Source organism: Babylonia areolata, chromosome 6 (genome assembly GCF_041734735.1).
Source record: "Babylonia areolata isolate BAREFJ2019XMU chromosome 6, ASM4173473v1, whole genome shotgun sequence".
In the NCBI taxonomy this organism is placed as follows: Eukaryota; Metazoa; Mollusca; class Gastropoda; order Neogastropoda; family Buccinidae; genus Babylonia; species Babylonia areolata.
In genome coordinates this window covers 12005022-12019089 of record NC_134881.1, presented here as the reverse complement: position 1 = coordinate 12019089, position 14068 = coordinate 12005022, and the positions used below count along the sequence as shown (strand labels likewise).

At 39.9% G+C, this 14068-nt stretch overlaps 1 protein-coding gene across 1 annotated transcript in view; it reads left to right on the top strand.

Annotated features, from left to right (window-relative positions):
* Nucleotides 1-10510, top strand: part of LOC143282735 (uncharacterized) — a 46901-nt gene extending 36391 nt beyond the window's left edge. Inside the window, exons 18-19 of the mRNA XM_076588471.1 lie at nucleotides 435-575; nucleotides 3243-10510. Coding sequence (XP_076444586.1) covers nucleotides 435-575; nucleotides 3243-3686 — 585 coding nt within the window. The 3' untranslated portion in view covers nucleotides 3687-10510. The remainder of the gene's footprint in view (nucleotides 1-434; nucleotides 576-3242) is intronic.
* The last annotated feature ends 3558 nt before the right edge of the window (nucleotides 10511-14068 follow it).

Sequence of the window (14068 nt, the reverse complement as noted above, 5' to 3'; positions counted from 1 at the left end):
ACAAAAATTGATAATAATGACTCCTCTTGTTGTTGTGTCAGAATAAGAGGTCAAAGTGCCAAGTTTAGAGAATACAAAAAATAGAAATATAACAGTAAATGCAGTCTGCATATAATTAGGCTTCTTTTTTTTATTTTTTTGTGCCCATCCCAGAGGTGCAATATTGTTTTAAACAAGATGACTGGAAAGAACTGAATTTTTCCTATTTTTATGCCAAATTTGGTGTCAACTGACGAAGTATTTGCAGAAAAAATGTCAATGTTAAAGTTTACCACGGACACACACACACACACACACACACACACACAATCGAACACCGGGTTAAAACATAGACTCACTTTGTTTACACAAGTGAGTCAAAAAAGAAGTAGGGAGCGTTCTGTTCAGACATGGTGGTGACGGTGATGATGACGGTGCTGCGTGTGCTGTGGCAGGGCCCGAACCACCTGCCCCTGGTGAAGAGGGAGGACCGCGGCCTGCCCCTCGTCCCCCTCATCGGCAACGTGTTCACCCTGTCTGCCTTCCTGCTGGCTGGGACCCAGGGGCCCTATGACCCTCTGCTGCATGACCTGTGGGTGAGTGCGCTCCACCCCCTGCTTTCAGCTTTCAGTTTTGGTTTAACTCATTCTGCCCCACAGCTACATGCCTCATTCTGCCCCACAGCTACATGCCTGCTTGATTTAAACGGTCAAACGAAACTTTTGTTTTCATGCTTCTGGAATCTGTAAACGGTTCAGTTTAGAATGCCTTCTGTGCCGAGCAAGAATGAACGAAATTGGAATAGTGTTTTGGTATGAGGATACTTGTGTCTGGTCCACAGGGGAAATAATCGTGGTACGGGTTAACTCTTACCTGGAATGGAATGAGTTAAACATTTTTGATATCAATAAACAAGACAAAGTACAGTGTCCGATAAAGAAAAACTTCAGCAACAACAATCCTGACCTTATATCGTGCTCTTTGAAGTGTACAGCCGAGTGGTTAGCGCATTGGACTTTCGACCTGAAGGTTCTCAGGTTTGATTCCCGGTCACGACGGCTGGTGGGTAAAGGGTGGAGATTTTACTCGATGTCCCAGGTCAACGCATGTGCAGACCTGCTAGTGCCTGAACCTCCTTCATGTGTATACGCATGCAGAAGATCAAATACGCACTTTAAAGATCCTGTGATCCATGTCAGCGTTCGGTGGGTTATGGAAACAAGAACATACTCAGTATGCACCCCGCTGAAAATGGAGTATGGTTGCCTACATGGTGGGGGTAAAAATGGTAATGGACATAAAAGCCCACTTGTGTTTATCAGTGAACGTGGGAGTCGTAGCCCACGAACAAGGAGGCATCACTGCTTTCGAACAAATCCATGTACGCTACATCACGTCTGCCAGCCAGATGCCAGACCAGCACCCTAAGGGAACTTGCTTTGTCACGCCTCCAGTGCATACATGTGTAATAGATTTGTGTACCTGTCGGAGTGGATTTCTTTGACAGAATTTTGCTGGAGGACAACACTTAATGATTACATGATTTCTTTGACAGAATTTTGCTAGAGGACAACACTTAATGATTACATGATTTCTCTGACAGAATTTTGCTGGAGGACAACACTTAAGATGACATGATTTCTTTGACAGAAGTTTGCTGGAGGACAACACTTAATGATTACATGATTTCTCTGACAGAATTTTGCTGGAGGACAACACTTAATGATTACATGATTTCTCTGACAGAATTTTGCTGGAGGACAACACTTAATGATTACATGATTTCTCTGACAGAAGTTTGCTGGAGGACAACACTTAATGATTACATGATTTCTCTGACAGAAGTTTGCTGGAGGACAACACTTAATGATGACATGATTCTCTGACAGATTTTTGCTGGAGGACAACACTTAATGATGACATGATTTCTCTGACAGAAGTTTGCTGGAGGACAACACTTAATGATTACATGATTTCTCTGACAGAAGTTTGCTGGAGGACAACACTTAATGATTACATGATTTCTCTGACAGAAGTTTGCTGGAGGACAACACTTAATGATGACATGATTTCTTTGACAGAAGTTTGCTGGAGGACAACACTTAATGATTACATGATTTCTTTGACAGAAGTTTGCTGGAGGACAACACTTAATGATTACATGATTCTCTGACAGAATTTTGCTGGAGGCCACACTTAATGATTACATGATTTCTTTGACAGAATTTTGCTAGAGGACAACAGTTAATGATTACATGATTTCTCTTACAGAAGTTTGCTAGAGGACAACACTTAATGATTACATGATTTCTCTGACAGAATTTTGCTGGAGGACAACACTTAATGATTACATGATTTCTCTGACAGAATTTTGCTGGAGGACAACACTTAATGATTACATGATTTCTCTGACAGAAGTTTGCTGGAGGACAACACTTAATGATTACATGATTTCTCTGACAGAATTTTGCTGGAGGACAACACTTAATGATGACATGATTTCTCTGACAGAAGTTTGCTGGAGGACAACACTTAATGATGACATGATTTCTCTGACAGAAGTTTGCTGGAGGACAACACTTAATGATGACATGATTTCTCTGACAGATTTTTGCTGGAGGACAACACTTAATGATTACATGATTTCTTTGACAGAATTTTGCTGGAGGACAACACTTAATGATTACATTTCTCTGACAGAAGTTTGCTGGAGGCCACACTTAATGATTACATGATTTCTCTGACAGAATTTTGCTAGAGGACAACAGTTAATGATTACATGATTTCTCTTACAGAAGTTTGCTAGAGGACAACAGTTAATGATTACATGATTTCTCTGACAGAATTTTGCTGGAGGACAACACTTAATGATTACATGATTTCTCGACAGAATTTTGCTGGAGGACAACACTTAATGATTACATGATTTCTCTGACAGAATTTTGCTGGAGGACAACACTTAATGATTACATGATTTCTCTGACAGAATTTTGCTGGAGGACAACACTTAATGATTACATGATTTCTTTGACAGAAGTTTGCTGGAGGACAACACTTAATGATTACATGATTTCTCTGACAGAAGTTTGCTAGAGAACAACACTTAATAATTACATGATTTCTCTGACAGAATTTTGCTGGAGGACAACACTTGATGATTACATGATTTCTCTGACAGAATTTTGCTGGAGGACAACACTTGATGATGACATCACCATGGCTTCTTTCTCACTGCATCCTCTCTTTCCTTGCTGTCTTTCCAGTTCTGCGCCGCCTCCCTCTTCCTGGTGTGCCTGCAGCGTGACCCCGTCCTCCTTCCCGGCCTCTCCCCGGCCAACCGGGCCGCGCCCACCGCCCTGGCCGCAGTGGGGACGCTGGCCACCTCCACCCTCCTCCAGAGCCACCTGTGGGGTGGGTGGTGGTCGGAGGACGTGGGCGTGGGGGCCATGCTCCTGGGGCTGGTGGAGGTGGCGGTGGTGCTGGCGTCGCTGCCGGTGTACGTGGTGATGGGGGGGATCCTGTGGGAGGGGAGGATCTGGTCGGAGAAGGCCGTGGTGTTCAGCATGCCGCTGAACGCTCTGCTGCTGGTGGCGGGGTCGTCCTACACCGCCTGGGTGCTGTGCGCCGCCGGCTTCGTGTGCGGGCTGGGCATGATGGTGTTCCGGCTTCCCCTGCTCCCCAACAACTTTGAGCCTCTGCAGAGGTGATAGTAGGGACTAGGATGCTAGGTGTACCCCCGTCACCCAAGCAGTTGTCCTAGGAAGAAGAAAGAAAAAGCAATAGTTTTCATTTCAAACTAGGTCCTGTGGTTAGGGAAATATATGATAAACAATGGAAAGCTGGCACCATGGAAACGTTTGCCGCCATCTCCACAGAAAATGTGTCAAGGTTTTGATACAGAATGTGTAAAGTATGTGAAAGGTGGTGAGAGATTGATAAAAGAATGTGAGATATACATAAAAAAATTTACATTAATATAGAATATTTAGATGTTTTCTGTTTTTTTATGAACAAACCTTATGCATGTCCACAATTGATTATTCAGACTTTTGTGAATCAGATAATTTTACTGTTTTTGTTCAATATAAATTGTAATTAGACAAAAAAGATGCGGGTAGTGTTGCATGCGAAATATGGGTGATGACGTAGTGTGAGTGGCACACAGGGCTTAATTCAGCTGTGGTAAATGAAAAGCCTCAGAGTTTAGAATACAGTGTCAGTTTTTTTTGGGGGGGTTTAAATCATATATTGCGACATTTACTTTTTTCTACATTTTACATATGTCATTTGTCATATTTTTCTCCAGCCATTAGACCCAAGTTTGAAAACTACTGCTTTTTGCTCCATTCTTCAGATTTTTATCATGTTGGCAGACTGCACATTATTGGGGCCTGCATAAATAGAAATGAAAGCAAACTGAATTTTTTTAGTGTCATAATTTCCAGCAAAGCTCTGGCTAAATCCATAGCTGAGAAAATTGAAATGTGTTACAGAAGGTCATTCTAACATGATATGTTGTGATGAAAATACTTCATGACAATATAGTATAACATATTTGATATTTGAATGTGTCTTAGAGGGCGCATAACATGTGAAAATTTTTTTGAAAGCTTGTTGTTTTTTAAGACCTCTTGAAAGAAGTCTGGTGGAGAGGTGTGGACGAACGAAAGTCTGATTTCGATGAGTGTGGATGTGAATCTGTTGGTGTTGGTGGTGGTGTTTGTTGTATTGGTGTATGGTGTTCTGGTGATATTACAATTACCACCACCCCCCCTCCCCCAGCCTCGCCCACACCACACCCCTTCTTTTAGATATCACTGAATCAGTGTCAACATGTGTCTTTGCCTGCATGAATAGAAAAGGTTAGGTGGAAAGAAAAGCCAGGTTTGGGTATGTGTGAACATGGGATTGCGGTGCATGTTAGGTGTTGTTTGTTTCATGGGTGTATAGGGTTTGGGTTATATCACCCGTCCCTCAGTTGTAATTGTCGTATGGATGGAGTCTCCCGTCGGTCCGACGGATGAGTAGGCAGGCAGGCTTATCTGTCGGTATGTGTCCTCATATGGGAGAAGAGGCCGATTCTGGATGCGCAGCACTTCCCACAGGTGTTGGAAGGGAAAACGTCTCCAGAAGTTGAGCCCTGCTTCCTTCGCTCATGCTTCTCCTTAATGGACAGCATTCTCTTGTTTTCAAATGTCTTTATGCCACTAGAGCACAACATCCTCCAGCGAGGGCGGTGAAGGACATCAGTTTCCCAGGAAGAGCTGGGAGTTGAAGGGCTAACTTGAAGTTCCGACATTAGTCTGGTTGCCTGACCAGCACAGGTGACTTTTTTTAGTGAAGAGGAGTTGTGCAGTCCCTTCCCCACTCTCTCACCTACCGAAGCTCACAGTCCCACAGGTGTAGATACTGCCATATTTAGGACGGCCTCAGCAGGTGCAGGTTTTTTCTTTGAAGTTCTGTCTCCTAGGAGGACTTCCAGCCAAGGATAAGAGCTCCCCCTGCACAGCTGTTGGGAAAGGTTTCCTCTTCTGCCTGGTCTGTCATTGGGAGACTTCACATGCGGCAGGTTATACTGGGTTACATGGTACCAGTAGCAAAGGCTATGCCCTTGACCTGACCTGATATGTCATATGGCAGTGTCAGCTAATGCCTAGGCAGCATCAGAGATACTGATCCTGAAAAAGATCCTGTGCCAACTTTTCCCCCTGCTGCTTCTGTACTACCAACCATGTTCATTTTAACTGCTTGGATTTTTTACTGTGCATGTTCACTTTGCATTGCTGCTTCTGTGTTGTGAGATACGTTCTGGAACAGTTTTGATTATGGTTGCACTGATGAAACCTGTTCATCATTTCTGTAAAATGAAGTCTGGGGACAGGGGGCGAATCCAGCTGAAAAGGGTATTGTTTTGTTTGTTTTTGATTGAAAGGAGAAGATTGGTCCCCTGCCTTCCAATGTCGAGCCCCAGACACTGTGAATGTGATTTCACTGCCCTTGCAGTGTTGAAAGGTTACGGGAGCTTTAACCTATAACTTAACTAGTGAGTTGACTGTGTTTTGGTTTGTGTGTGTGAACTTGTTAATACTTGGTTGTGTCGTTTTTCTGATTCGTTTATTTTTTAAACAGAAGAATGATGTTTTCATCCATACCTTAAGAAGGGTTGGAGGGATTGATATATTGTTCTTCTGTTCTAAGCAGACTCCTTTACCTAACACCTGTGCCATGTGAATATTGTATGTTTAGTTTGTTGGCAAATTTTGTTTAATACAGGTCCAGAAGATTGCATTTATTTCTCTTCCACCCTCCTCCCCCCCCCACCCCGTTCGCTGGCTTGATATGACTTTCATTGGTTGAATGCTGTTCTGCTTATGGTGTAGCGTATATGGATTTGTCCGAACGCAGTGATGCCTCCTTGAGAAACTGAAACTGTACTGTTTATTGTGTTGCTTGGTTATAAGTGTACCTTTGTACGTTTGGACATCATGCCCCTCTTCTTCACCCCCTCGTCACCTTTGTTTTGCAAATCAACATGACTGTGTGTCGTTTGTTGTTCAGTTTGCATTTGTTTGCTCTGGCTCTGATTGCTGTGCTGAAGTATAAAAGAAGTTTTAAAGCATCGTTTATTAAAATCTGTTCATAGAATTCCACTCTTCAGTGCCAGATTATTAGTCTCCTATGTATGTTGTGGAGACAAAATATTGTTGTGTTTGGATAAATGAATATGGAAAGATGTGGCCCGACGCTGCCACATGCAAGAAAAGGAAAGAGAGAAACGTTCCTGAAGAGACTGTTGTTACTCTTCTTCTTCTTCTGCTTCGTGGGCTTCAACTCCCACGTTCACTCGTATATACGTGAGTGGGCTTTTTACGTGTATGACCGTTTTTACCCCGCCATGTAGGCAGCCATACTCCGCTTTCGGGGGTGTGCATGCTGGGTATGTTCTTGTTTCCATAACCCACCAAATGCTGACATGGATTACAGGATCTTTAACGTGCGTATTTGATCTTATGCTTGCGTATACACATGAAGGGGGTTCAGGCACTGGCAGGTCTGCACATATGCTGACTTGGGAGATTGTAAAAATCTCCACCCTTTACCCGCCAGGCGCCGTCACCATGATTCGAACCCGGGACCCTCAGATCGAAAGTCCAAGGCTTTAACCATTCGGCTATGGCGCCCGTCAGACTGTTGTTATAATTTGTATGATCTTTGCAGTTGGAGTTTGTGAATTGTGAGATCTGTGACACCAAGCTTTTGTGGAGGATTTTTTTGTTTACAGTTATATTTGAGAGTGTTTTTTTTTTTGTTGTTTTTTTTTAACTTCTCATTGACATGATATAATAGTTTTATACCAGAACCTCAAATGAGTGACTGTATAAAATTACACCGTATGTTTTTACAGATCACAAATCATCAATTTCTTGTGACTTGAGACAAAACTTCTCATTTAAAAAAAAAATAAAAAAAATAATCGTGTGGTTTTTTCTGCGAATCCCTGATGTCATGTTGATGATTTTATGGTAGCTTAAAGTGGGAGTGTTCACAGTATGAAATTTTGTATCATCCCTTGTCATGATCATTGAAAAATAGGTTAATGATTTATCTATGGGATTCTTGTTTTTTGTTTTTCCTCCCCCCACCCCCCCTCCCCCCCCCTGATTATTGTGGGAAATGGGAGGATGTTCTGATCTGATATCAGCGAACATCTCAAAAACAAGTCTGTAATAATCAATCAGATGGTGTGTGATAAAAACTACTGCTGGTATCAGAATAAGTAACTCCAGCGATATTTAAATCTTAAGTCTTTTTCTTCTGCGTTCCGGTTGCGGAAGTCTTGAGTAAGAGATGAGAGAAAAAGTGAGTCAGGCAAGTTTCCGGCTTTGTTGCTGTGTGTACAAGCTGACGGGAAGGTGATGGTACTCTGCATTGGCTTTGTGTTGTGTGTCACTGTTGAGAAAAAATATTGCTGTACATGTTTTAAAATGTTTTAAACTCTAGGGTAGGTAGGCTGAATTGCGAGCCATCCAGTCAAAGTCACCAGCTCAGTGAGTGTATTGTACAGATGACAGGTTGTACGATCGTCGAGCGTAGCTCTTCTGTTTTTTAAGGGTATCTTCCTAGGTTGGATCTGTTTTCAGACTACAGGGTAGTCTGTGGACTGGATGGCAAAACGTTTACACAGTTTGTGTTTTTGTGTTTTTGATGTGTGTGTGTGTGTGTGTATTTGTGGCTGTATATGAACGGATGTGTGTGTATTTATTTGTGTAGGAGTTCGTGAATGTTTTGTATATGTGTGTGTGCACATGTGTTGAATGTGTGTTTGTGTCTGACTTATTCCTTATTATTATAATTGTAGTTTTGGTGAAGGGAAGTGCTTCAGAAATGTTTTATTTGTGTTTTTTGTATAAACCCCATTCTTCTAAAAAAAACCAACAACAACAAAAAAACAAACAACAACCACAGACGACCCACCACTCCCCCATTGAAAATCATCAGTGGAATTTTTGATTTCTTCATTGTTGTTGATTGCTTTTTAATTGCCGACATTGTTGCCAGAAATCTCTTTGTGCTAGCATATGTGTATCATTTGCTGTCTCCACCTGTATGTTCCTCACTTAACTGCTAAGATTGTGTCTGGCTTCAAATACTGGTGCCATCTGTCCTTAAAAAAACCATGGTGCATACATTGTGTAGCGGAGCATGTGAACTTGATATTTGTGCACTATCTATAAATGGGTTCCATGACGTTTTTGAGTGTGTGTGTGTGTGTGTGTGTGTGTGTGTGCCATGTGTTTGCATGTGTGCGATTGTGTTTTGAAGTCCTGTCTCACGCAGTGGCTGTGAGGGCTAGCAAATTGGATGTGTGAGTTAGGGTATCCTATATATGCCAGTCATTTGAATGTTACTTGCTGCTGCACCGTGAGGTTCATGTTGTCTAGTCTCCGAGCAATTTTGTTGGATATTCTGTTATCTCAGTATGTGTGTTTTGTTAACTTTAAATTGTGGGTGTTTCATGTACTGCTGTGCTGAGCTAACACGCTAAATTGAATTACTGTTGGTTCATGAAATTTGTCTACCTTCATATTTTTGTCAGTCATAATTATTTTTGCCTTCTGCTGCAGTAAATGATATTTCTCTTCATCCTACTACGTCAGAATATTGATTGTATTTATTTTATTATGTCATAAGTGTTGCATAAATCATGTGTGGACATCACGTTATGATGAGTTGGAAACGAGTTGTCAACTGGGTTTGTGTGTGTTTGGAAAAGTGTGGACGTCTTCTTATTGTTCTTCAAAACAATCATTCTTCACTTTGTTTAACTCATCAAATTAATCGTTGTTAATCTTCAAGTTGGTGTTGCTTTCATTTTGATGTGTTGATCTTCTGTTCATCAGCTGTGTAATACTTGACATAAGGCTCATTTGCGGTCAGCTGGGTTATACACATGATTTGATTGGATTCGAATCTTTGACATATATAGCATATCTGTATCATCAACCTTTGTCAGCGGACTCATCATCCTTGTTTAAGAACAGGGTGGCATTTTCCATTGTGTATTCCCCTAATCGTATGCTTTACTGATCATCAGATGACACTTCATTTCACCTCTGTGATGAGTAGTGTTTATTTGTTTTGTTTGTTTTTCTTTTTTTTTCATTTCAGCCCAACACCAAAGCAAAAAGTTCACTGCAGATACAAATAAATTCATCATCAAACTGCTGTCTGTGCTTTTGATTTTTTTTTTTTTTGCTTCTTCCTTTTATTAACTAAATAATCTTGAGAGACAGCTGCTGTTAATTACACATGATTTGATATTTACTGAATGATACCTTTGAAGGGTGTGGCCATGCAATGCATACCAATTACTGAGTTACATCAGGTAAACATAACATCACATTTTTCTTTCCTTTAAACTTAAAGATCATTTTGTAAAAACAAACAATTTGTATTTTTTTTTTATCACCACAGATTTCTCTGTGTGAAATTCGGGCTGCTCTCCCCAGGGAGAGCGCGTCATTATACTACAGCGCCACCCATTTTGGGGGGTATTTTTTCCTGCGTGCAGTTTTATTTGTTTTTCCTATCGAAGTGGATTTTTCTACAGAATTTTGCCAGGAACAACCCATTTGTTGCCGTGTGTTCTTTTACACATGCTAAGTGCATGCTGCACATGGGATCTCGGTTTATCGTCTCATCTGAATGACTAGCGTCCAGGTCACCATTCAAGGTCTAGTGGAGGGGGAGAAAATATCGGTGGCTGAGCCGTGATTCGAACCAGCGCGCTCAGATTCTCTCGCATCCTAGGTGGACGCATTACATCTAGGCCATCACTCCAATGGATTAGAAATTGAAGTAAACTGGATTTTCAGTTTTGTATTTTCCAACAAAGCTCTGGCTAAGAGAAAACTGAATTTTAATGTGACGTTCTGGTGAAAATATTTCATTACAAATGCATTTAATATGTTTAATATTTGAATGTGCCTGTGAGTGTGCATAACATCTAAACAAAAGATTTTAAACTATGTGCTGGTTTGTTTGTGTTTGTTTGTTGTTGTTGGTTGGGTTTTTTTGGTGTGTGTGTGCGCATGTTTGTTTTGTTTTTAGGATCTCTTGCAAGAAGGAGACCTTTCTAAAATAATATTAGATCTTTCAAAAGAAGAAGATCTTCAATCTTTCACTTTACAATGCCATATATTCTGATACTGATGGAGGAAAAGTGATTTAAAAAAAAAAAAAAAAAAAAAAGCAGCAAACAGAGCTTCAGCCTGAGTCATCTCTCAATCCAGATGAGACAACAACACTTAGCCATTACCCAACACACACACACACACACACACACACACACACACACACACACACAGCTGTGCATGCATGCTCACACGCACACACACTTTTTCTCATGATAATATACACACTTGCACAAAACAATGTGGATGTATCAGAAAGTATATTATAATAGTCAGTCAGCATAAATAAAAAAACCACTCCACTCCTAAAATGTAAACTGAAAACAATAAGTGTAAATTAATAATACAGAGTGATAAAGAAAGGAAAGGCTGTTCTTTTGATTTGATATTCAAAAGAGAAATGCCACTCCTGTGTCCCGTTTTGAGGAAAACATTTTGGTACATGTCATGCATGAAAACACCATCCCAGAGTTCAAAATCCATCCTGGAATTTACGCATCAATCAAACACTTCACAAATACACCTTACACGCACATTATGAAATCAATCACATCGCTAACACATCTCACATACATATTAAGAAATCAATCAAAAGTATCACAAACACATCTTACAGATATTGAGAAATTGGCCAAACACATCATGAACACATCGACACATAAAATAAACACATCATAAGTGCATCTTACAAATAAAGAAATCGCCTATTAATATCAAGTCTCACGCTTTAGCAATTAATCAAGTGCATCACTAACACATCTTCCAAATTTAAAATAAAATAAAATGCATAACAAATCTTACACATTAGGAAATCAATCAAATGCATCAATGATACATCTTACATTCAGAAATTAAATGTGTCACTAACACAGCACTTACACATTCAGAAATCGAATGCATCGCTAACGCAGCTTACACATTAAAAAAATCAAACATATCACTAACACAGCGCCCACACATTCAGTAATCAAATGTATCACTAAAACAGCTTATGCATTCAGGAATCAACTGCATCATTAACACAGCTTACACATGAAAAGAATCAAATATATCACTAACACAACGCTATACATTCAGAAATCAAATGTATCACTACTAACACAGCTTACACATTCACACATCAAATGTATCACATACATAGCTTACACATGAAAAAAAATTCAAACAAGTCACTAACACAGCTTATATGTTCAGAAATCAAAGCTTACACATTCACAAATCAAATGTATCACTTACACAACTTACATACACACATTAAATAAAAAGAGGGTGTGTTGCAGGAGGTTGGAGAGGTAGGTCAGTAGGCCGAGAAGACTGCAGAGAATGTGATAATATATGTGTGAAAATTAAATCGTACTCTTTCTTTTTTCTTTTTTTTTAACCAGTCTTACCAAACTCTATCAGTTATGGCCCTACCTAGATAATCAAACAGTCTGGTCACCTCGAGGCTTCCAAGACCAGCTTTAAAAACAAAATTTCAAAACACCAACAGTAACAAAAACTCCTCTGATAATTCAACTCAATGATGCAAACCAACCAAAAAAACAAAAACAAAAAAACAAACCAAACAAACAAAAATCACACTTGATCATATTCAGATTCAGATCATTTCATCCATTAAAAATGTAAAGATAACTCAATGACTATAAACACTGTGAAACAAAACAAAGAAAAAAACAAAAACAATCAACAACATGCAAAAGAAAGTCAACACAATCATAAAACACAGTAAATACCGCTAACAACAAAATGCAATCAAATAAAAAGTTATGAACAAACATAAGAAAATTGCCAACATAGGATTATTACACAAAAGATATCACAGGCTCTGAAAAACAACAACAACAACAACTGTTATTAAATTTTCATAACCTAATTCTACCATAAAAACCACAAACACATCAGACATCATCTCAAAAAAAAATCCGAGCAGCATCTTGGAATGGTGTCAAGGAGAAGGCAGCGAATTTCCGCAACGTTCTCCCCTCTTCTCATACATCTGGGTTTTGTTTCAGGTTTTCTGGGGGTTTTTTTTTATTTTTTTTTTTTTAATCTCATCTGTCAAGCAGTGAAGTTACCTACCCCTACTCCTTGTCCCTGAATTTGATATGTTTTATTTTCTATACCTTGACGACAGTTAATGATGAAAAGAGAAATAAAGATGCTGCTATGGGGGGGTCTATTTAGGTTTGGCACAACAATTATATACCTTAATGATAGTTAATGAGTTTGGCACTACAATTATATACCTTAATGATAGTTAATGAGTTTGGCACTACAATTATATACCTTAATGATAGTTAATGAGTTTGGCACTACAATTATATACCTCAATGATAGTGATGAAAAGAGTGAAGATGTTGCTATGATGGGGGTCTATTTAGGTCTGGCACTACAATTATATACCTTAATGATAGTTAGTGATGGAAAGGGTGATGAAGATGTTGCTAAGGGGGGTCTATTTAGGTTTGGCACTCCAATTATATACCTTAATGATAATGATGAAAAGAGTGATAAAGATACTTCTATGTGGGTCTATTTAGGTTTGGCACTACAATTATATACCTTAATGACAGTTAATGATGAAAAGAGTGATGAAGATGTTGCTATGATGGGGGTCTATTTAGGTTTGGCACTACAATTATATACCTTAATGACAGTTAATGATGAAAAGAGTGATGACAATGCTGCTATTGGGGGACTATTTAGGTCTGGCACGACAATTACATACCTTAATGATAGTTAATGATGAAAAGAGTCATGAAGATGCTGCTATGATGGGGGACTATTTAGGTTTGGCACTAAAATTATATACCTTAATGATAGTCAATGATGAAAAGAGTCATGAAGATGTTGCTATGATGGGGGACTATTTAGGTTTGGCACTACAATTATATACCTTAAATATAGTTAATGATGAAAAGAGTGATGAAGATGATGCTATGAGAGTCTATTTAGGTTTGGCACTATTTGACAGGGCTGCACTCTCATGATATATCCCTGTGTCAACCAGGCTGAGAGATGCAGATACCTGCAGTGTTGGTCTGGAAATTTGAGTGACACTTCCAAAGACACATCCATCAAGTAGCTGACCCTCGACTGCGTGGTCCCAGTCTTCCCATTTGACCCAACAGTACACTCAGCTCTTGATAGAAGCTGGCCCGCGGGCTAACAAATCCCACCTCTAATGGGAATCGAACCCACATTCTCTCGTCAGTCCACAATGTTAACCGCTTCGCCACGTCAGCTGGTGTGAAGGTACCATTCTCATGACACGGTTTTATGTGGACTGGAGTTTACACTGGAATACAGGCTGAGATGGAATGGTTTTACAGACCTGACTTGTCTGCTCAGGAGAAGTCTATGATCTGCTAATAAGGAATGACACTTCTGAA